Source organism: Orcinus orca, chromosome 17 (assembly GCF_937001465.1).
Source record: "Orcinus orca chromosome 17, mOrcOrc1.1, whole genome shotgun sequence".
NCBI lineage: Eukaryota > Metazoa > Chordata > Mammalia > Artiodactyla > Delphinidae > Orcinus > Orcinus orca.
This window is the reverse complement of record NC_064575.1, coordinates 15,220,777-15,244,008: the sequence shown is the minus strand read 5'-3', so window position 1 is coordinate 15,244,008 and position 23,232 is coordinate 15,220,777. Positions and strand designations below refer to the sequence as shown.

General features: G+C 43.1%; 2 protein-coding genes across 2 annotated transcripts in view; both read left to right on the top strand.

Annotated features, from left to right (window-relative positions):
* The first annotated feature begins 1,562 nt into the window (after window positions 1–1,562).
* On the top strand, window positions 1,563–6,298 carry LOC117196894 (uncharacterized). The gene is made up of 4 exons (XM_033407114.2): window positions 1,563–2,692; window positions 2,774–2,809; window positions 4,793–4,861; window positions 5,876–6,298. Exons 1-4 carry the CDS (start codon window positions 2,555–2,557, stop codon window positions 6,296–6,298), a joined length of 666 nt encoding a protein of 221 aa, XP_033263005.1. The 5' UTR covers window positions 1,563–2,554.
* Window positions 6,299–10,917: 4,619 nt separating this feature from the next.
* TRAM1 (translocation associated membrane protein 1) overlaps window positions 10,918–23,232 on the top strand; it is a 29,082-nt gene continuing 16,767 nt past the window's right edge. Inside the window, exons 1-5 of the mRNA XM_004280585.4 lie at window positions 10,918–11,266; window positions 19,180–19,243; window positions 20,943–21,064; window positions 21,180–21,296; window positions 22,697–22,755. Of these exons, the coding sequence (XP_004280633.1) occupies window positions 11,144–11,266; window positions 19,180–19,243; window positions 20,943–21,064; window positions 21,180–21,296; window positions 22,697–22,755 (485 nt within the window). The 5' untranslated portion in view covers window positions 10,918–11,143. The remainder of the gene's footprint in view (window positions 11,267–19,179; window positions 19,244–20,942; window positions 21,065–21,179; window positions 21,297–22,696; window positions 22,756–23,232) is intronic.

The following is a 23,232-nucleotide window of genomic DNA, read 5'->3' as shown; positions in this document are numbered from 1 at the left end:
AAATAAGTATGAAATACTATCTGACTCTTCAATTTTACATAGGCAATAACGTAAACACTGATTAAAAATTGCATTACAGGATAATGGAGGAAAGGAAATGGGAGGTCGAGAATGCTAAATCATCACCTGTGATAATAGAATGTCAATTCTATTACCCATTTCTTCCTTTTAGTGAGACCAACATCTATTCTAATGGCATATGATGCAGCCACGCTTTTAACATTTTCCCAAGGGTTGAAGAAAATTTTTCACTGAAAGAAGCTCTCTGGTTTTATACCATAGAAGTGTTCCCAGCCTACTTTGTGGAAGTAGATTAATCCTGCTTCTTTCCCCTGCTTCAGTTTTCAAAAATGGTGAACATGCTGACCACAAATGGTGTATCTCAAGATTTTATATCTAAACCTGAAACTCTAAGGAATATTGTTAACCATCCATTCTCTTGGTGCAAAACTATGGCCTTGAGCCACTTCCATCACTATCAAGTGGGGTACTTATTACAAATAAGCAAATTTCTGGTCCCTAACCAGATGTGCTGAATCAGAATTCCTGAAAAGGACCAAGGAATATCATTTTTCCCATTGACCCAGATAGTTCTTTATTCACACGAACAGAATTATAATTTAGTATTATGTTGTTGGTTTTTATTTTATCAAAGGTCAGTGTGAGATCCACACATATAAAATCTCTACCCGTTTGGTTTTTTTTTAATGCTATTGAGGGCATTGTGTATTTTATTATTCAGTGTTCTTCAGTGTTCATGCAACAAAATCTCTTTCAGATTTCAGAGCTAGAAAAAAGTTTTTCTCTCCTATATGAACTGGTCTATTTCCTTTATGAGACTAGGGCTTGTCAAATTGGACTAACTATTAGAATCACCTGGGGAACTTTGAAAACATGCACAGCTTCCCAGACCCCAAGCCAGACACACTCACCAGAATCTCCAGGTTAGGGAGGTTCCATGTGATGCTGATAATTAACCATGTTTCATACACTCTGCACGGGACAAACATCTAGTTAATTCAACATGTTCACATTTTGCCTTGACTTCCTGGAAGCTAGTCTTATAGCAATTTTTCTTGGAATCCAATTTTTAATATAATCATTGTCCTTTTCTTCCCCCATTTTATTACTTGTCTTATTTAGTATGTTTTTAAAGAATTTCAACTTCAGAGGAAATAATTTCTAATAATACTGTCCTTTGGACCAGCACATTCCTTGCAATAGCATTTAAGCCTAAAATAAATTCGTTATTAGGATTAAAGAGTGAAAGAATGTTGTGAGCTTTTAAAAGTTTCATCATCCAGAGTTTATGGAGGATTCGTGGGAAATTACTGTTAGAAAAGTGCTCTGAAAACCACTGTTATTAAATGCTATATATATAAAATTAAGATCCTGATCGCCTTTATAGTCCCTTCGCTACAGGCACCCCCAAGACTAAATTCGTTGCTCTTCTTTCTTCTAATTCACCACCTCAAAGAGCTAATCCATTTTAGTCGTGTTAACCATCATCACCAAATGTATACTTGAGCTTGAATCTTTTGCTGTCTGCAGGGACTCTTCACGTAGCTATCTCCCAAAGTCCAGACGTCAATGTGAAGAAACTCAGTATATCTAAAACTGAACTCTTCTGCTTACTCCACAATCCCATATTCCTGATTACCTCTCCTTCCCAACTCACCATTTGGATAAGTAGCATCACCATTCCCCCCATGTGCCCAGCTGAATCTGTCCTTGGTCACTCCTATTTCTTTCAAGCCCCACACCATTTAGCAAGGCAATATTTATGATATAGTTTGAGGATGTAGATGCGATCTGAAGACCAAAGAAAATGCTGGTGGGTGTGAGAGATGCCCAGGAGTGATAAACTGCCTAGGAAATGAAAGGGGCTTGCTTCACAGGAACGAAACCTATCGTTTCTCTCACATAGTCTCAGGGATTTATCCCTTTCTCTTTTCTTCCCTGGCCTGGCGCTCATTTCCTGAGTTAAAATAAACTACTAATTGATTTCCCAGTATGTGGCCTATTCCTGTTTCCATTCGTCATGGTGGTAGTGGTGATGCTTTAGTAATATTATTTGTCCGATCAATTCCTCATCTACAGAAAAAGAATGATAATGGTACCTAACTCAATGAGTTGTTGTATTAAATGTTCTTTGTGTTTATCACAGTGCTTGGCACCCAATAAATATTATTTTGTTGTTGTTGTTAACAGAACACATTCACATATTCCCTTATGATTATTTCACTTGGACTTAACACCAATTAAGCTCCATAAAGCACCATATTTACTTTTTAGTAAAATCTTACCATAACTTTTAAAAATTCACATTCTTCATCTTGGGAGTTAACATTTAATAATTGTAAAATCTTAAACAAGTTATTTTACTGAGCCTCTGCTTCCTTATTTGAAGTAGGGAAAACATTATGTTCCTGGTTGATAAGAGATTAAAATTAATAATGTATATATCAACGGTGTTTGGGGGACCGCAAAGAACTGTACACATTTTAACTGTTTTCACTCGTGCTGTAAGCTTTGTCTTTGAGCACAAGGGCTGATGCAAACAAGGAAACAGCTCCAAAGAATCCTTGGCCACCACCCCAAGACCTTGGTTCTACTAGGCACCGAGCCATACACCATTTTTCTGATGGCTACAAGACATCATGTCAGCTCCACCAGTCACAAATTCCCTGAGGTATAAGACCTTCTAATTTTAGAAGCAGTTGAGCAAAGCATTTTGCACAGAACGATGCTCTCATCATTTCATTCTCCTCAGGTGAAAGTGATCTACTGGGTGACCTCCCTGGCAGAGGTGAGTCTCCAGTTACTTTGAGAAGCATACCCCCAATCTGCTGCTGCTGTGTCCTCATGTACCCATCTCCCCAGGAACCACTTACCTACCACCATTTTCCTGTCTGTTCATGAGAACTAAGACCCTCTTGCAGGTGAAACAAATTCAAAGTAGGACCACTCCTGTATCTGTGTCTGCTGAGTTTATTTCAGAAATCCATCCTACTACACATCTTCAGAGTCCTTGGCTGTTGCCTGAAATACAAGCCATCTATTCTATCCCATCCATCTAGTCTTCTCATTCACTCATGGTCATACTACTGTTGGATTTTTCTCCCTTGATCCAACCACCTCCTGCTGTTCCTCTACCTTTAGAACCTTCCCACCATGTTCCCTGGGACACCTATGTTGGTTCATGTTCTTATTTGCCCAACACCCCTTCCTCTGCACCTTCTAATAATAGACTCACTTACCCTACCCATGGGAAATGCATGTGACCAAGACAGGCCGCGTGACCCAGAAATGATCATACAACCAAGCCAGCTTTGTCTAGGTCTTCCTTTGGGATTGTTCTGATAAAACTTGCAAGTGACAATGTTCTCTGCCATGTAAATAAAGTCCATTGACTATAGGGAAAAATGAAGCCAACCTGAAACAAAAGACAGAAAAAAAGATACATTGAGAGAGAGTCCTGATGAGGTCAGGTAACTGGTTCTAGCTCCCACGATCCACAGAGCGTCCCAGTTCCCCAAAGCTTTTCTTTTGAATCTGCTGAATCTTGTGAATCTTCTTTTCAGTCCCTTGCAACTAGGAGAGTTATAATAAGATAATCCACTCCCTACCTACATCCTCCAACCCTGCACCGAGCATTCCCTTAACCAGCTGCTTAAACTGTATCCTAGCCCTCCCCTCAAACCACCAAGCCCCTTTAGTGGGGCTGACAGTCTCCTCCTGTCCAAACCCCTCCAGGGCCACCCTGTTCCTGTGGCCATCTTTCCCTCCACCCTTGTGGCTGTCACTCCCCTCTCATTCCTTCAAAACAGGATTGTGCCTCACTGTCTTCCTGGCACTGCCCTTCCTGATCTCATCACAGCGGGGAAGAACCTCCACTCAGGTCCATGACTGCTTCGTCTCTGCTGACCTTGCCTTGTCCCTCCTTCGTTTCCGTGTGAAAAGAGGTGTCCCCTCCTATGTAAAGTTAATCCTCTACCTATGTTCTGGAGGATCCAAACCTTCAAGACCTCAGTCCATCAATTTTCCCACCTCTCCCCATCTCCCCAGTGTCTTCAACCTCTTCCTCTTTTCCCTTTTCTCGTATCTAAACACGATCAACTGTCACATCATTCAACAGCAAACACAAAACATACCTTAACTCCCTGATTCTTCTTTAGTGACCTACCCTGCTCTCTCCTCCCCTTTGAAGCTAAACTTCTTGAAATCACTTACACTTCCTGTTTCCAGTTTTAGACTTTGCATTCACCACTTTCTGAAACTGATCTCTCATCTATCAGAGAAGCATTAACTCAGGCCCTTGGTGTGCTAAACAAAGTGAGACTAAATAAAGTGAACTAAGTTATAGTTTAAATAAGGATAGACACTCCATCTTGGGTTCCTTAAGCTTCTAGAGGTCAGAAGATCACAGCCCTGCCCCTAGGGGGACCCAAGAGTGATCTGGCTGGGTCACAGCCTTTTCATTACCAGTTGGCTCTCCCTCCAAGGGTGACGTGTCCTCTCTTGACAATCTTTCCTAAGAGTAACAACACTGCATTATAAATTTGGCTTATAGTTTCCATAGCAGTAAAATTTATACTCAAGAAAATTATATCATTTCCAACTATTAAAGCAACGATTTCGCTTCCTCATAGAAATACAATTTCTTCCTCACAAGACGAGCGCAATTTTATATTCTTAAAATTTACTATAAATGATTTAACAATAGCATGTAAACAGATAAATGACCCGTTTTTGTTTTGTTTTGTTTTAATGGGCTTTGTGTTTCCATCAGAGCAGGAGCCAGTCTCTTCAATGGATCAGGTTGAGAATCATTGCTCTCTGGAAGTTCAGGGTCATCCTGGTAAGTGAAGCTCCTGGAGTACTATTTATACTGACACAGAATGGGTTTGTCAGACAAACAGGTTGCCAGCCCTGGGACTTTGGGCAAATTACTTAACCTCTCTGAGCCTCAGTTTCCCCATTTTTAAATTAGAATAACAACTATTCATAGGGTTTCTGTGAAAACTAAATGATGTAACTTATTTGAAAGCAAAATATCAATACCTGGAACACAGTAGTCATACAAACATTAGTTTCTTCTCTTCCATTCTTTTGTCCCCTAGGAGCTGTTGAAATCCAACAGTCCCATTTTAGTTCTTCCTTTTATTAGGCACATGCTTGCTGTACTTACTTTCGCATCATCTCAGAACTGTTTTTTTCCTTTTCATATATGTCTTATGCGACCAACTAGAAATAACCTCTTTGAGGGCAGAGATTGTCTCTCCGTTTCTTTTATATTTCTCATAATTACAGCAACCCTATGCCACAGATTTTCCTGGATAGACCCAATTTCAAACAGTCTGCTTTTCGTCCTTTTTTAAACTATTAAAAATATCCTGAGAATCCCAACATTTCGGGATCCAAGCTACATTTGCGGAAACATCACTTACCCACAAGACAGTGTCTGTACACATAGGAGCCAGCACCACACTGGACACACAATAGCCTCCAGAGCTGGACACACCTGAGCAATCAGTCTGCTTAGGCGAGACCTCCAGAGCCCTGAGGGTCTCCTTAGACCACTTTCCCCACCACCATGACCCACCTTCAGAGGATTTAACGGCAGTCCTCCCTCCCTATAAGCTTCTGAAGCAGTCCATCCTAAAAAGGAAGCTAAAATTAGAATTGATTCCCCACTTTCCCTAAAAGACCATCTGCATAGTTGCCCCATGCGGCAGGACCCTTTCCACCTTAGTCTCCTTGGAGGCGAACCTCCAGGTCATCCACCGTCACCACATTCTCTCCCCCTCGTGGCTCTTCCTCCCCTGATTTGACTTAAGCTAACCTCCCCCCACCCTTCCACTGCATCCCCTAGAACCCCAGCTGTGTCATCGACCAAGCCCTCCACAGCCTCCACCCTTTTCTGTATAGTTCCTTCACCCTCTTGCACCTGGGGCCGCTCTCAGTGGAAACTGAAAGCTGCTTCCCCCGGAGCGTCACGAGGCAGCTGCTCTCCCGCCCACCCCAGCACGCAGCAGAGCCCAGCGGGGGAGTGGGTGTGCCCATGCCCCTCCCTGCTGCCGACAGAGAGCTCTCCCCCCTCCCCCCAAAGCCCGCGCTCTTCTGGAAGCCCATGCCCTCCAACTACACCACCCACTCACTACCCGCGGCCCCGCGACAGTCACCCGCTCACCGGGCTCCTGACCCCTCTTCATCCTCTTCACTCGTGCCGGATGTCTGCGCCCGCGCCCTTCCCCTTCTGCTCCCTGAGTCCCTCCGGGCGACAGACCATCCATAAAGCGCGTGGAGGGCGCTCTCCCCTCCTACTGCCTCGACGACTCCTCGCTTCCGACGTGCGCCCTCCATCACGCCCTTCCTGTCTCATGGCCGAGGACCGCACGACCTCAGGACTCATCCGCAGCACCCCACCCTCTGACCACTTGCTCTTTGGCCAACTAGCCCCACTCCAACCATCTTCCACCCCGTGGGCGTCCCCAGTTCCGAGGCCCCAGCACTCTGTATCTGAGGATGCAGAACTGGCAAGGAACAGATGGTACCCTCGGAAGGGCTGAGCTGGAGAGAATTTCATGAAAGGCCTATGGACAGAGGAGCGGGCCGGCTGAGAGAACCAAGCAGAGATAGGGGAGCTCCCGGGCAGCCCGAAGACGCAGGGGAGAGAAAGAGGTACTGAGCCCAGCAAGAGCTGGAACGTGAGAGAAAGGCTGACAGGGGCTGTGGCCACCGGAGAACACAGGCCCGGCCAGAACCATCATAAGGCCAGGAGGGATCAAGGGAGAATAAACCCCCAAAACTCGCTTCTGGTTTTTGGCCAGTGCCTTCCATTGGCTGAAGTCAGAGGGCCAGGGAGCTTCAGTGATGCGATCTGAAGAGGTCTGCCTTTCACAGCAAAACAGGGTGGATTGCGGGTGGAGGGTGACCAGGTAGGAGAAGCACAGCCACCTCCTCGCAGCCCTGGCCTATTCTGCAATTCCCCTCAACATCCTTGCCCCTCTGTCATGCTGGCCTGGCAGACCCCAACTCTCTGCCTTCTCCAGAGCTGTATCCAAGCAGGGGGATGGGACCGAAGACAATTATGGGGCTCTGTTTACTAGTCTTACTTTCAATGCACGTCCTCAAGGAGGAAGCACTGCTGTCTGATGACACTCCTCTAATCCATTCACCCTCCCACAGTTTTACCCCTTTTTCTCCTCAGTCTCCAATATACTATCCCCACTCCTGATGATTTCATATGTTACTGAGAAAATGGAAACAACAAGAACACAACTTCATCTAGCCATTCTTAACCTATCCACAAACTCTGCTCTCCTCTGGTTACTGTGGGAACCCCATCCCTGTTACGGTGGGTGCCTGTACTTGTATACAAGATGCCATCACCTCTTACAGACCTGCAGGTATCTCCTGCAGAAGAAACTTCTTGCTCTAAAGGGTCATTCTCTCTGCGTGCAAACATAAAATAGATCATATCCATGGGGAAGGACGGGTGGGGAGTTTGGGATTAGTGGACACAAAGTATTATATACAGAATGGATAAACAACAAGGTCCTACTGTATAGCACAGGGAACTATATTCGATATCCTGTGATAAACCATAATGGAAAAGAATATGAAAAAGAATGTATATATGTATAACTGAATCACTTTGCTGTACAGCAGAAATTAACACAACATTGTAAATCAACTATACTTCAATAAAATTGTTTAAAATGGATCATATCCAAAAAGAAAACAAAAACTTTCCCTAGACCCTTCAGCCCCTCTCTAACTACTTGCCCATTTCTGTCTCATCTTATAGGAAAAACTCCTCAAATGAGTTGCTTATACACATGCCTCCATGTTTCCACCGCCCACTCTCTCGAAACCCACTCCAATCAGCTATTTATTCCTATCATTCCGAAGAAAACACTCTCTTGAAGGTCACTAATGATCTTCATAGTAAGTTAGGGTCCTAGCAGGAGCAAATGGCACATTCAAAGTGGGTAATTTGAGGAAATTTTCACAAAAGGACTCTTCAAAAACCACAAGGGATACTGGCTGTAACCATGGGGTGATTCAAGGGGCCAGAGGAAGGAGCAGGTAGGTAACTGAGCCCAAGAGAGAGCGGTGGGAGAGGACCTCCTGGCAAAAGCTGTGACTTTCTCTGGAAGATGGCAAGAGTGCATGGCGGGAGCTCCCAGCCCCTGACTGAGCAGAGCAGTACTACAAGGACCCACCATTTCTGCCCAGTGTGCTGGAGCGCCCTGCTGGGCTGGCCGAGATGTTCTCAGGCTGCACCTCAGCGTGAGGTCTTCCTGGCAGGTCCTCCCTCCTTCCTTTCACAGGTGTCAGACAGGTTTCGTGGTCTGCAGCCTTCCCCTACCGACTCCTCTCCCATTTATTTTTCACAAACGTTATTGCTGACAAATCCCTTACGATTCTGACTCTGTCTTGGCATCTGTTTCCTGGATAACCCACACTGCCACAAACTCACATCCTCTGAATTGCCAAATACAATGGTCAGCCCAAGTCCTACAGCTGTCCAGAGTATGGTAGGTTTCATGCAACTAAAAGAACACCAGTGGGGGTATTTTCTCACAAAAGAGTGAAAAATAATTAAATTTTAAGGTTTTAAAGAGTCCATTTCAGTTTAAAAACTCACTTTAGTGGAACAATTAATTTCCAAATGACCTAGAATATTTCCATGTCATCCTTCACCAAACAAGTCTTGAAAATACCCATCACATTGGTAATGACTTGTTTATTGTCTTCCATTCCAGGTATATGAGTTTCAAGAACAAAAACTAAGTCTTTCTTTGGGGAATAATAAAAATGTTCTAAAGTTAGATTATGGTGGTGGTTGCCCAATTTTGTAAATATACTAAAAATCATCAAATTGTACTCTTGAAATAGGTGAACTATGTGATATAAATTATATCTCATTAAAGCTATTTTTAAAAATGCAATTGAGTCATTAGAGATGGCCACAGAAGTCAGTAAAGGTTTCAGTGAAGTCACCTGTGAATGAGATTTGAAGGAACAGTAGGCGTGGGGTGTGTAGATGAGGGGAGAGGAGAAAACATCCCAGACAGAAGCAGCATCAAGCACAAAGCCAGGGAGAGCGTGGGAAGAGAGCAGACTATCGTGTGTATAGAGTGGGAAGCCAGTAGTGCTGGTACTAAGAGATTGGGGCCTATAGAGGAAGGGTTTGAGCATGTCTGGGTAGGCAGAAGCCAAACCATAAAGCACTATTTAGTCATGCTAGCTTCCCATAAAGGAAAAGGGAAACCACCAAAAAAATTTGAAAAATTTTGTTAGAAGCATCATTCTAATATGAAATTGGAAGGTGATTTGGAGGTAGGTAAAACTAGTAATTGTTTGATCAGAAAGTAGGAAAATAATAATAGCTAACATTTGACCTCCCTGGTAGTCCAGCAGTTAGGACTCCTTGCTTCCACCGCAGGGGGCACCGGCTCAATCCCTGGTCAGGGAACTAAGATCCCGCAAGCAGCGTGGCCAAAAAGAAAAAATAATAACAATAATAGCTAACATTTATACCTAACTCTCTACTAAGCACTTTCCTTGAATCATCTCATTTAATTGCTAAAGTAGGCTACAGGTACTACAATTATCTCCTTTTTATTGATGATATGGTTTGCTCCCTCACCTCTTCAAGTCTTCAGGCAAATGCAATTTCCCACACTTTCCCTATTCCCCTTGCTTTATTTTTCTCCAGGACCCTCATCTCAATTTAAGACATGTTTCACTTTTTAAATCTTGTGTAAAGATCCTCTTCCCATACTAAAATGAAAGCCCATAAGAATAGGTTCAATTGTACTTTTCCTTCATTTCTATATCCCCAGTGCTTAGCATATGGTAGCTGCCCAATAAATAGTTTTTTGAATGCACGAATACATAAATAAATGAAGAAATCGAATCTCATGGAGATAAGTAACCATGATCATACAGATAATGAGTGACAGAATTCTGACTTATAAACCCATGTTCTTAAACCACTAAGGCATTCACCAGACTTGTAATATTGTCGGTGAGCAGTGAGTCCCCTCCTGAGGGTGCAGCAGTGGGAAAGGGAAGGGGGGACTCAATGGCCTTGGGTTTCTTTGGTAATAGTTTGGATATGGAAGGATGCTGAAAGGGATCAGTCCAGGATGACTCTGGTTTCTAGATTTGGCAAATGGGTAAACAGTGGTACAATTCATCTGGAGAAAGAATACAGGGAGTCTTGGTCTGGGCAGAAATATGAAAGAGGAAGACATGTCTAATCCACAAACTTTTAAAAATCATCTCCCTAGATTACCAAGAAGTGTCGTTAATAATAAATATGAAGCCAGTAAACCCAAACTTATGAACTTACTTCAGTCGCATGCCCGTTGGGGGATGGGTAGGTGAGACCAAATAGGAATTGTTCCTTTTTGAAAGCTAGTTCAAGGCTACAAAGAACAGGAAACAAGTCCTCAGGCGTGTTTAAAATAACTCTGAAGTTAACTTTTAAGGCAGCTGCTAAAACCGAAGAATGCCCCTACCCTTATGTAGTTAAGCTGTACTCATACGTTTAGGTTATTTTGCTGGTGGCAGTGGCTTTCAAGAAGTGACAATCAATGGGGAAGCAGGCACTGACACCCAAGGCCAGGGTGGCACAGAGGGCGGAAAGCACGCTTGCACCCGTGCACGCCGTAGCACGTGGCCGCCCTCTGACCGCGGCGCGGACTCAGTCTGTTCAGTAACCGCAGGAAGCTCGCGCCTCAAACGACTCCCAACCCCAGCCCTGGAGCGGAGCAGGGGAGGCGCCGCTCAGATTTCTTACACTCGCCCGGCCCCGGGCGGACGGCCTCCGCTCCCTAGGCGGCGCTGTGGCCTCGCAGGGGCGGCCGCGACACGAGAGAGCGCCGTCTCCCCAGTGCGCATGCTCGCCTCCTGTGTGGGCTTGCTTTTTTTTTTTTTTTTTTTCCGGGCGGCCCCGGCGGCTGCGTACTGGCTATGGGATGGGAAGTGAAGCCCCAGCGAGCGGCAGCGGCGGGGCTGTGAGGAGCAGCCAGGGGGAGGCGGCGGCGGCGGCGGCGAGTCGGTGAGCAGCTGGGAAGAGCGGAGCCGGGGCGGAGCACCTGCAGGCACGGGCGACGGCTTCACCATGGCGATTCGCAAGAAGAGCACCAAGAGCCCCCCGGTCCTGAGCCACGAATTCGTCCTGCAGAATCACGCGGACATCGTCTCCTGTGTAGCGATGGTCTTCTTGCTGGGGCTCATGTTCGAGGTGAGCCCTGCCCGCGCCCCAATCGCCCGCCCGCCGTCCCCTCCCCGGGCCCCGGCTGCCAGCTCAGCCCCTCGGCCCGGGACCGCGGGGGACCCCGGCGGGGGGGTGCGGGGGGAGGTGCCGGCCGCCTGGCCCGGAGGAGCGGGCCTGCCCCGCGCCCTGCCGGGCTGGGGCTGCGGAGCCCCGGGAGCCTGGCCGCTGTGCGCCCGCAGGGGCCGGGGCCGCCGCGTCGCCCTCTCGGCCATCACGCACGCCGCCCTCCCGCCGCCGCCCCCTCCCGCCGGCCGCGCCGCGCAGTTCCTGGTTCCCGCGAAGGGTTACGTGGCAGCCGGCGAGGGGCCGGCGGTCGGCGGGGGCGGCCCCTGAACGCCGAGCTGGCTGCGGGCGGTGGGCGGGCTGGGCAATGGCCGGCGCGCCCGGCTGGCCAGGCCGCGGGGGCCGGAGAGCGCTCGGGGGCGGGGTCCGCGGCGGCACCGAGTCTGGGGTGAAACCGACGGAACCCGGCGTCCGCTGCCCACTGGAAGGGCGGTGGCCGCGGGGCAGCGAGTGATCTCCGCGGGATCGGAGCTCCGAGTCGCACCCACCCGATTGTTTTAACTTCTGTCTCCCAAGCTGGTATTGTTATCAGTGATCGAACTTTTTGCCCCAGCGCTTGCTCTTTTCTTAAGGAAACAAGGTCTGATACAGAAATCGGGGTTCTGAACAGCAGTGCCGAGGCGTCGGATAATTTTCTTTTTGTTTCTTGAAATAGGAGAGGATGGAAATGTCAGGAGTGTGTAAATTCTCATCCCACGTAGCGAGTATTGTGATGACTTACTTAACAGCTGTTGAATGTGGGTATAAACTTTGCAAGGTGAACGTGTAACATCCTACGGCTTCCTTTCCCTCCCTCCCCAGTACACACGCCCATTCCTTATCTTCTTTCCGTTTTTAATTTTTCTCTGTAGCTCCTGTGCCCCACCAAATACACTAATTATTTTACTTATTTATTGTCTCCCCGCTCCTGGAATGTAACCTCAGTGAGGGCAGAAATTTTGGTTTTTTCCTAATCTATTTCCAAAGCCTAAATTTAGGAGATGCTTACAAAATATTTGCTTAATGAGTGACGTTAAGAATTCTTGAGAAAAGCTGGTGTAATGAGACTGCCAGTGACCGAAAGTTGAATAAATAGTTTAAATGGAGCCCATGTGGGTTTTTAAAATGTTATGATTAGGTAACTTAATATTTTAATAATTTTTTGCTTCTCTTCAAATGGACTTTTCTGGATCTAGATACAGATTTTTTGATTTTTGATAGTGTCATTTACGTCCACCTAGTCCACTGCTAAGGAGGTAGTGGGTATCCTGAAAGGGAGGGTAGAAGGGAACTAACATATGTCACATCGTTCGATTTAGGCTGGGCCTGTGCTACTTACCTACTGAATGACCCAGGGCTAAGCCTCAGTTTTTCTGTTCTGTATAAGGAAATAACATCACCTGTGCTGTTCTCACAGCCATTGTTTGCAGAGATCAGATGATATGGTGAGAAGGCATCTCATGGTTTATACAGAACTACATGAATGTATATAATTTTAGAAATGCAATGCTAAACATTTGTACTCTCTTTCTGAATTTTATACTTGTATATACTTTCTGCTTTGGTGTTAGAAGTAATACTTTTGTGTGTACAATATACTGCACAGTTCCATAAAGCTTGCCATAACCCGTCTCCACGTGGTAAGAATCCCTGTTTTTAAAGATATAATTTAGGAGTAATATTACCTGCAAGGTGTATTTGCAATGCGTTGAGTGAAATGGAATATAAATCAGAAGTGCTGACACTTAGAAATGTTATAACGTTGCTTTTATGTAAAATATTTCATGTTCTCTTACCACATTTCTAGAGAAGTTCACCACCTGTACCTTGCCTCACATGTCAATGATTTTTTAACAGTGAGTGGATTTTCACCTTTACATCTGTAAAATTTATCAATTTAAATAGACACAACAAAGATCTAAATAGAAGTTTTTAAAGTCAGTTCAAAAAAGAATGTTGAAGTAGTAGACAGAAGGAAGTTTGTACAGGTTGTACTACATTTTTCTTACCATATGTTAAAGTTTTAGGAGTTGAAAGCATGTTATCTACCTATGGGAAAAAAATTCACTGGATTAGTTTTGCTACTTGACTTTTAAAGTAATTGCTGTGGGACTTGCCTGGTGACGCAGTGGTTAAGAATCTGCCTGCCAGTGCAGGAGACACGGGTTCAAGCCCTGATCCAGGAAGATCCCCCAGGTCTCAGAGCAACTGAGCCCACGTGCCACAACTACTGAAGCCAGCGCGCCTAGAGCCCGTGCTCTGCAACACAGGAGAAGCCACTGCAATGAGAAGCCTGCATGCAGCAACGAAGACCCAACACAGCCAATAATTTTTTTTAAAAAAAATAATTAATTAAAAAAAATAATAAAGTAATTGCTGAATCTCAACGTTAACGTAGTTATAGAATGACAGTATTTGTGCTAGAATAATAGAGAAGTTAACGTTTTTGCAACAAAACTGTTCAGCCTTTTGTGTAAAGGAAAGGCTTTCCGACATTGAGGAAATGTCTGAGGATTTATGGTGAAATTGACAAAGCAATAACATACTGTATTACTAGCCAAAATGAAGAATCAATATAGGCGCTGAAGCTAAAGGGAGTTAGGGCTCTACTGCTTGCTAACTGGGTGGCCTAGGGCATGTCATATAACTTCTTAGAACTTGTTTCCTTTTCTGTAAAATAGGGCTCATCAGATTACTCTGAGAATTAAACTAAGTTTTATAATGGCTAGTTCAAAGTGTGGCTTACAGGAGGCATACCATAAATGGTAGCTCATTAGTCCTTAGGTATTTATCAAAGTCGAAAAACAGAAGACAGCATTTTTTTTTTAATTTATTTATTTATTTATTTTTGGCTGCATTGGGTCTTCGTTTCTGTGTGAGGGCTTTCTCCAGTTGCGGTGAGCGGGGGCCACTCTTCATGGCGGTGCGCGGGCCTCTCACTATGGCGGCCTCTCTTGTTGCGGAGCACAGGCTCCAGACGCGCAGGCTCAGTAATTGTGGCTCACGGGCCCAGTTGCTCCGCGGCATGTGGGATCTTCCCAGACCAGGGCTCGAACCTGTGTCCCCTGCATTAGCAGGCAGACTCTCAACCACTGCGCCACCAGGGAAGCCCAAAGACAGCATTTTTATGTGAGAAAATGTTCTAACAGTTAGCATCTAAAGAGATTATATATACTAATAAGGTTGATAAAGCAATAGTTTGGGAGATATGGAAGAGTTTAATTTCCAGGGAAGTTCGTGTTATCAAAAATTGCTGTGAATTTTGAAATCATGCTTTTAGTACAGTTTCTGTCCACATACTGCACATCATGGTCTATAATGAATGACTGAATATTGGAGTTAGGAAAATTTAACAGTTGAAAGATGTAAAGATACTTGGGAAGCTTTCTGAAAGTGAGGATATAGAAGAGGAGTTAGGGGTTTCCACGAGGAATATTTTCTTCTGGGAGGGATTTACTTTTCAGAGGCTCAGGAGTCCAGGTCGTTTGTGCCATGCCAGGTTTGGGGGACCTTTACAATTTCAACTATGTAGAACAGTCTTGGGGGTTTATTTTATTTTTAAGCATGGCTTATCTTAATGCCAACATTTTCTTTCCTCCTTTTTTTTTTAAGAACTTAATTTTATATAAGCTGGTCAGAAAATGGGATTTGATATTCAGAAATTGCCTTTATCTTTGAGACACCCAGTCAATGTAGTAGTCACACTTCCCTCTGACAAGTACAAAATAGTTAACCTCTCTGTATGACAAGAAAAGATACCAAGCCCCAGCTGGTGAGCACTAAAGAAATATTATTATATTCATGATACTCCATACAATGCAGAATTAAATAACTCATTAGAGTCGTGGTAACCTGTTTAAGATGTATCTGAATAAGCCTCATATTTTTCTTATAAATGGAGAGCAGTGCTTTAAACGTCCAAAATTGTCATAAACTCATATTTACTTTTGAGTACGTTGTATATTTCTGTAGCATATTTTATTCCAAACTAATTTGTCTTACTGTTGGTTAACTGTAATACTAGTTTAACTAAAGCAGTGCTGGCCGTGGTATGAGGCTTAGGACCCCTAGAAATGGCTAAGAGCATGATTACTGGTTTAAGTTTTCTTCTTTTTAAAACATTTTTCTATAAACATTTTTAGGGTGTGTAGTTTGTATTTTTCCTCTTCTTATTCCGCTTACTGTCACATGCCAAGCTAGCTGGAAGCCGGATTTTAATTTTCTTTGGAAGCCTAGCAGTAAAGGATAATCTAATTTTTGTTGCTTGGGGAATTTGATATTAAATTTATCTTTGAAGAATTTCACTTGTCATTTGTAAAAAAACTTAAAAAGTTTTTTTTAGCTATGGTAGTGGTGACCTCATATTCTAAATTAGAAACAGGGATGTGGAGTGTGTGTGCGTTTATATATGAAATCTAAACAAAGATATTAAAACATAAAATTTAGTAATCAGTCAACTTTATTAAAAAGAATCACATGAAAGCAGTGTTACCCTGGAAATTCATGTCATTGTTCTGCTCTCACGTATCCGTGTGAATGACCCAAAATGTAATACAGAAAAGCCGTACTTGCCTTTTCTAGGCAAGTGATCTTTATGTATCTACCCAGTGAAACAACTCACTGTGGTGGCCATACCCTGACTTCATCTCACAAGTCTGCCATATTTCCAGATCCTGAATTCCAGAACAGCAGAACTCAGCTGCAACCTGCATGTTGTTCATCTCCCCACGTCTACTGCTCGTATGCCAGCTCTCCACCTAGTCCAGGCTTTTGTGGGGCCTGGTCCCCTTTCCTTTTCTCCAGTATACTAGCCCCTTGTTGCTTTGCTTTTCTTCCTGTAGACTTTAACTACTGTCCACACTCTCCCCAGGCCCTCAGCTCCCTTTCCCTCTTGGTCTTTCTCCCTACTTGGCCTGCACATATCCACCCGGGGGTCCAGCCTGCCATCTGCCTTTTCCGTGCCTCCCATTTGTGGATTGCTCAGTGTTGTCAGAGAAAGTCATGCACTCTTGCTGATAGATAATAGTACAAGTCAAAGGTTTCTGACCTCAGACAAAAGTAATACCCGGGGATCTTTTTACTTTTCCCTGGCCAGCTCCTTTGCCTAAAGGAACTATAAAAATACTCATCGTTTGAGTCCCCAACTATGCTTAACAGATGACATTGCTTTTCCCCCGCCACAGGGAATTTCTTCAGTTTCTTGCCTTGTTTTGAACTTATCTGTCTCATCATTTTTACCTTCTGCCTGCCTGATCTAAGAGGAAAACTGCTCAAGATCAACCTTTAGCTCTATCCTTATATTTCACCCCTACCAGATCTTTCCATCCATTATGCCCTTACATGTTAAATTCTCCCTGTTCCCTGGTGCCTTTGCTGACTGCCCCCGCACCAGCTCAGTGCCTCTCATGACGAAACGACATAAATCTTGACCTGGCATCTGTCGCTGGGAACCCCTTTGTTCCCCTTGTGCTCTGCACTCCACTGTGAGGTGGCTTTTGCTTTCACTTCTTCACTGGAGTCACTCAAGCTGCGACCACTGATGACTTCTTAAGTCGTCCGGTCCGTTGCGCTCTTTTCCTGACACATCTCTATTGAAACTTTGACTTTATTAACCACCCCTTTTTGAAATGTTTCCCCTTTGGCTTTGGGGGCATCTAGCTCTCTTCCTCCTCTCTCTGCCTCTCCTCTCTGATCATTTCTTCTTATTTTGCCGCCAGCCTTTTTCTCTGCCCTCTCCGTGGTTCTGTTGGTGTCCTACTTCTCATCGAATCCCGTACACTCTCTGTAGAGGATTTATATACTTGCACAGCCTCGACTGTGTACCACGTACTGTCTGTAAACAGAGACTTCCAAATCCTTAAGCCCGGGCCTCCCTGCAGAGCTCCAGGCGTGGGTCTTACCTACCTGTTGGTCTTGCCACCTGCATATCTCGTAGAAATCTAAGTTTATATAAAGTGCAATTTCTTCTTTGCCTCAGGCCTGCGGTTCCTCCTGTATATTCCACGTTTTTATTAATAGTATTGCTTTTCACCCAGTTGTTGCAGCATCAGTACATACTTTGATTCTGTCCTGCTAACCAAGCCTTATTCTGCCTCAAAAGTTCCGCCTCTACCCACTACTACTGCCTTCGTTCAGACCTTATTATTTTTCACAGGGTCTCTTGCAAAACTCGTACTTGACTTGCATCCTTACTCCAGTTTATATTTTATCTAATATTTGTTCAGTAATATTGAACAATGGCCTAATAAGTGCCACACGCCATGCTGGGCTCTAAGCATATAGTGATGAGCAGAAACAGACGTGCTCCCAGCTCTTATGGAGACTACTGGCTGTCTAATGGGTGAGACAGCAGTGATTAACACAATCACGCCAAAAGTATACGTTTTGTAAGAAAGGAACACAGGTCTCTGAGGTAATCTAACAAAGGAAATGACCTGCCCTGAGAGACGGGGAAGGCTTCCTTGAAAGGGTGTAGTTGACCTGAGATCTGAAGTGGAGAAGTTTTCCAGCAGTGTTTTAGATAACACTGCGGGTGCATGGAGCTATGGGGGGAGGAGTGCAGGAGGCAAGGGATGGGGCAGAAGCGGCCGGACAGAGGCTGGAGAAGCAGGGGTCAGACCGCAGAGTTTGTTCTTATCCTGGAGAGAATGGGAATCGGTGAAGGTCCTTTGGGGCGCGGGTGGAGGGAGGATGGGTGTGGGGAGCGGCGTTAACATGACCGGGAGGGGATACTGACTGCGGGGTGGAGCGCGGCCCCGAGGGGGCTTGAGAGGCCAGCACTGCACCCCAGTCAGCGATCTTTCTGAAAAGCACGAATAACTTCCCCCTCCCCAAAACTGTCTGGTCGGGCTAAAATAAAATCTAAACTACTAAGCTCAGCAAACTAGGTCCTTTCTAGCACTTGGTAACTTTTCTAGGTCTTTCTACCCCTTCCTGATGAGTGCCCGAGCCTGACCTCCTGTTTACCGCTCCTTGACCTTTGTGCTTCTGTTTCTCCTACCTGTGCTGCCCTCTTGGTCCCACTGCGTGAGCCTAGGGTACTTTTCTTTTCCAACAGGAGACGACTTCTGCACCACATCCCCTGCGAAGCCTTTCCAGAGCATGCCTCATTCCTCACCCCAGGAGGAAAACAAAAACAAAAAAAATGCTTTGGTTGTTTATCCTCAGTTCACATTGGCATTGATTCTGTGGTATTATAGCAATCTGTTTACCTGTCCTCCAGACTGGACTGAGTTGCTAGTCATCAGGATTATACCATTCCTTTGTTATCCTTTCTTGTCTAGCACAGTGCCTGGTGCCTATAAATATTGAGTAAGCGTTCCATTTTTCTGTTCTGACCACTTTGCTTTTACTAGTAGTCAGGTCAGTTAAATATTTATCGACCATGTAACCATGCCAGGTGTGTGGGAGATTAACACACACCACAGATCCTACCTTTGATCTACGTTTTGTCATGGTAACTGTGCTTCCTTTTCTTTCATTAATTTACATTTAAAATTTTTCTTGATGGAAATTTTGTGTTCATTGTACAGGTCTAGAGTAGAGAAACATTATTTGTCAAAACACTGTTTACTGGAACTGCAGTATCTCTTTTGAAATCTTAAAGTTAGGAGTGAATTACACAATCCCATCTAAACTTCAGACTACACTGGCGAATTATGTTCTTTCAAGATCAACCCCTTGGTGATCGGGAAGCCCAGTCGTGCCTGTCAGGGTGCAGCTGGAACTAGGGTGCCCTTGGTTCTTAGATGTGGGGACAGAACTTGGAATGTTTTTCCCCCCGATTTGCTACTTGGGAGAGGGTCACAAATTGACTTGATCTTTTTTTTTCTTTCTAGATAACAGCAAAAGCTTCTATAATTTTTGTTACTCTTCAGTACAATGTTACCCTCCCTGCAACAGGTAGGTAGTTTTCTTTTGGAATTTTCTGGTTAGTAGAAGAGTTCAGTGGGACAGACTTGGAAATCTCCGTGAATACTAGGTTCTTCGTTATTTTCACAGGTCTCATTCATGATTAGACTGAATATTATTTTGATGATTTTGTAATGCAAAATCTGATGTTTTTGGTTGACTTCGCAATATATATTGTATGAAAATCAGTTTTTATGTGTTTAATGTTTATTGTGTATTTTTGTAAATGGGCTTAAAATTCCAATGAAGAACTTTTTTTTTTTGCCTTCTCTTCCCTCTGATCTTTTCATAAGAAAATCCTAAGAATAGATATTTTACATTTGTCTGAAGTGTCTTTGTTCAGTCAAGGTTTCTAAAGGCCCAATGTTCGGGTTCTGTTTTTCTGACTTGTATGGGTTCTATTTTGGACCCGTAATAACAACCCTCTTAAGCCCATTTTATTTTTCACTTTTTGGTTGTGCTCTACCGTCCTATCAGTTATTTGATTAGAGAGAATGTCAATAAGTATCTGGTAATAACATCCAAACTACACTTTCAGGTTTTATTTCGAAAAGTTTTTCTGAATGATGCTATGTGAAAATCAAGTTGTTATTGGAAGTTGATTGTAGTTGAATACAGTAATATAATTAACTAGCATGGGGCTTCCCTGGTGGCACAGTGGTTGAGAGTCCGCCTGCCGATTCAAGGGACACGGGTTCGTGCCCCGGTCCGGGAAGATCCCACGTGCCGCGGAGTGGCTGGGCCCGTGAGCCATGGCCGCTGAGCCTGCGCGTCCGGAGCCTGTGCTCCGCAGCGGGAGAGGCCACAACAGTGAGAGGCCCACGTACTGCAAAAAAGAAAAAAATTAACTAGCATGGGTGAGGAGTGGGGTATTCAGTTAACAAAATATTACCATACTCAGGTGGTAAACTTGCCGCGAGCCAGGAGTCTCTCTATTTAGAATGTAAGATCAATTATACAACATGGAGTTGGGTTTTTGTTCAGTTATATCATTTTGTAAATATTTGATGTAGTAACTTAGATATCACAGTACTCAGAACCACAAAGTTGTTTTGAAATTTGAGTATGCCAGAAAAAAACAAAGCTCTTTTATCAATTCACAAGTATTTGATTAAGTCTTGTTCTGAAAAAATCTTAGCAATTTTGAAGATTGAAAACAATTGTAGCAGTTGCCTCTCTCTCCTGCTTAGAATTCAAAACTAAATCAAATCAAAGTTAAGTCAGCTTTTCCAGCAGAATCATAAATGTGGTGTCTAGTTTGAAAGTAGAGCTAGAAAGCAGAAAGTTTCAAAAGTTCTTTGAAAAGACAGGCAAATGTGCTAAGTATAACTTTAATACAACCTAAGTATAATCTAACCCCTATCCCTGGGGTAATACCAATTTTACAGTCCCCAAGGATCTTAATGTGGCCTCCCCTTCCCTGTTCTCTGGTCTTTAATGGCTGTAACTAACATGTGTCAAGTCTTTGTAAATAATTTCTGAAGCTTTAGACTTCTAGATAGTCTCCTCAGTTTTCATTGTTCCTAAGACTGAAGGTGTCCAAAAGCAAATTACCATGATGTTTCTGTAAACTTATTTATTAGGTTAGTCTTCTCTTGTTTGTTTCCATAACTATGTTGTACTTAAGTGCTGTTTTTATAATCTTATGTATATTTTTGTGTATGTGTGTCCTGTCCTTTTTGACCTTCAGAAGAACAAGCTACTGAATCAGCGTTCCTTTATTACTATGGTATCAAAGATTTGGCTACAGTTTTCTTCTACATGCTAGTGGCGATAATTATTCATGCCATAATTCAAGAATATGTGTTGGATGTAAGTATGCAATCTTAGAAATCTATACTTTGTAAAATACTAGCTCTCCATACTATGATAGTCATATTAAATATATTTTATAATCTTAATTATTAACGATTGTTTTTATCTTTAGAAAATTAACAGGCGGATGCACTTTTCCAAAACGAAACACAGCAAGTTTAATGAATCTGGTCAGCTGAGTGCATTCTACCTATTTTCTTGTGTTTGGGGCACATTCATTCTCATATCTGTAAGTATGTACTGTGCTGAATTTCTTCTCTCTCAAAAGTATTTAATTATATACCCAGAACAGAAATTGATGTCCTATTTTTAATGCTCATAAGCAAACCCTGAACCTTAGAAAAATTCCTTGTCTCTTGTTGTTCTTATCTAAGATTAGGAGTTCTGCTCTTGAACTAGTATATAAATCAAGTTTCATCAGTAAGCTTCTCTTTTAGTTAGTTTTTATACAGCAAAAATTGCCAACTATGTTTAATGTTTCAGAAAGCCTTACTCATTTTTAGTCGATCTGAGTGTTGTCTTCATATCTTGTAGTCATTGCAGGTATCTCTGTATTAGCAAAAAGGGTAAGTTATCAGTGATACTTTCACTGGGTTACATGAGTTGTAGTGTTTCCAGTTATTTCGTTCTTTAAAAACAGTCCAGGTATTTTCTGAGCAAATTAAAATATTGATTAACTTTTTATTAAGGCTATCTAAACCTTTAAGTGTACCATTCTAACTAATGAGGGGGAAGAGAGTATCTAATATTAGTAATATCAGTCCTTTAAGTTTATATGAACCCCAGAGTTTACATATTTTTGAGTTTGTCAGGACACAGTATTTTTTTTTAATTGCTATGTTAGAGATGAATAAATAGGTAAAGTGAATTTTCCAGGGTATGACATTTATGGTTGGAGATAGACTAAAACTCAGCCTTTCAGTCCAGTGTTTGTTCCTTTGTAAACTGCTGCTTTAATGATACTTTACAGATACATTAAAGTTCAGCTTAAAATCTTTCTTATACATTAAAAAAAATTTTTATTGTTGATGTACAAAAGTTCTATCTTACACATTTTTTAAAAAACGTGAAGGTGTTAAACTTCCGTGGGAAAATATTAAGGATAAGTTGCTTCAGGATTTTTTTTAATATACATATGCAGTAATTCTCACTAAATAGATCTGGTTATCTAAGAAAAAGACGTGGTGATTATGTGGACATAACCCTGTAAAACTTGGCAACACCTTGATCTTCTGTCTCCTGTCAGGTGCCACCTCTTTCTGAGCCCTTTGCTTGGTTACCCAGGACAACATTCATCCCTCCAGTGGCTGTTGTAACTCTGTTATGCGCCATCACTGTTTTTTGGTTGTGTTATGTTTGTTTGCATACGTGTCTTTTTTACTCTACTGGATTGAAGGAATTTCGAAAGCCAGGAATTATGTCTTATTTGACTTCAAGTCACTCATATTGATTTTCATTTCACTAAAGTAAGCAGTTCGACTGAATGGAAAATAACTAAAACATCTAAAAGGTTGGACTTCAATGGAACTTGAGGTGGAGAGATGTAAATGTGCAAGGAATGAAAATACTGTCTTATTTTCTAAGACGTTTCCATGCTCATTAAGCTAATTTTTGTATCTTCTCTCTTAGGAAAACTATATCTCAGACCCAACTATCTTGTGGAGAGCTTATCCCCATAACCTGATGACGTAAGTCATTTTCAGCAGGTTTTTCTTAGTTAAGGACCATCGTCATGTCACTTTTAAGCAGGATTTGTTCTTGTTATTCTCTTTAGGACCTTAGGGAAATTCGTACAATAGGTATGTCTTTGGCAGTCTCACTGCCATAAGGACAAAAAATTCCTGTGTGCTTTTTTTCATGTATATAATCTTTTCAGCATGTTTGTTACCTTGAGAAAACTGATTTTTAACAGTAATCCTAATTTAGTCCTCTGTCTTCCCTTTCTTTTTCCTAACCCTTCTCGTCACTGCTCCATCTTCTACATTCTTTTGCTCCTTTTCTTTGCTCCAGTCTCTTTTCACTCCTTCCATTTCTTACTCTCTTACACTATAAGCTTGAGGGTACGGACTGTTTCTTTTTTATTTTTATGGCCCCCAGGGTTTCTGTACAGTGCTGTAAGAAGCTCAGGGGTTGCAAAGTCAGCCAGCTAAGTTATTCATTCTTCA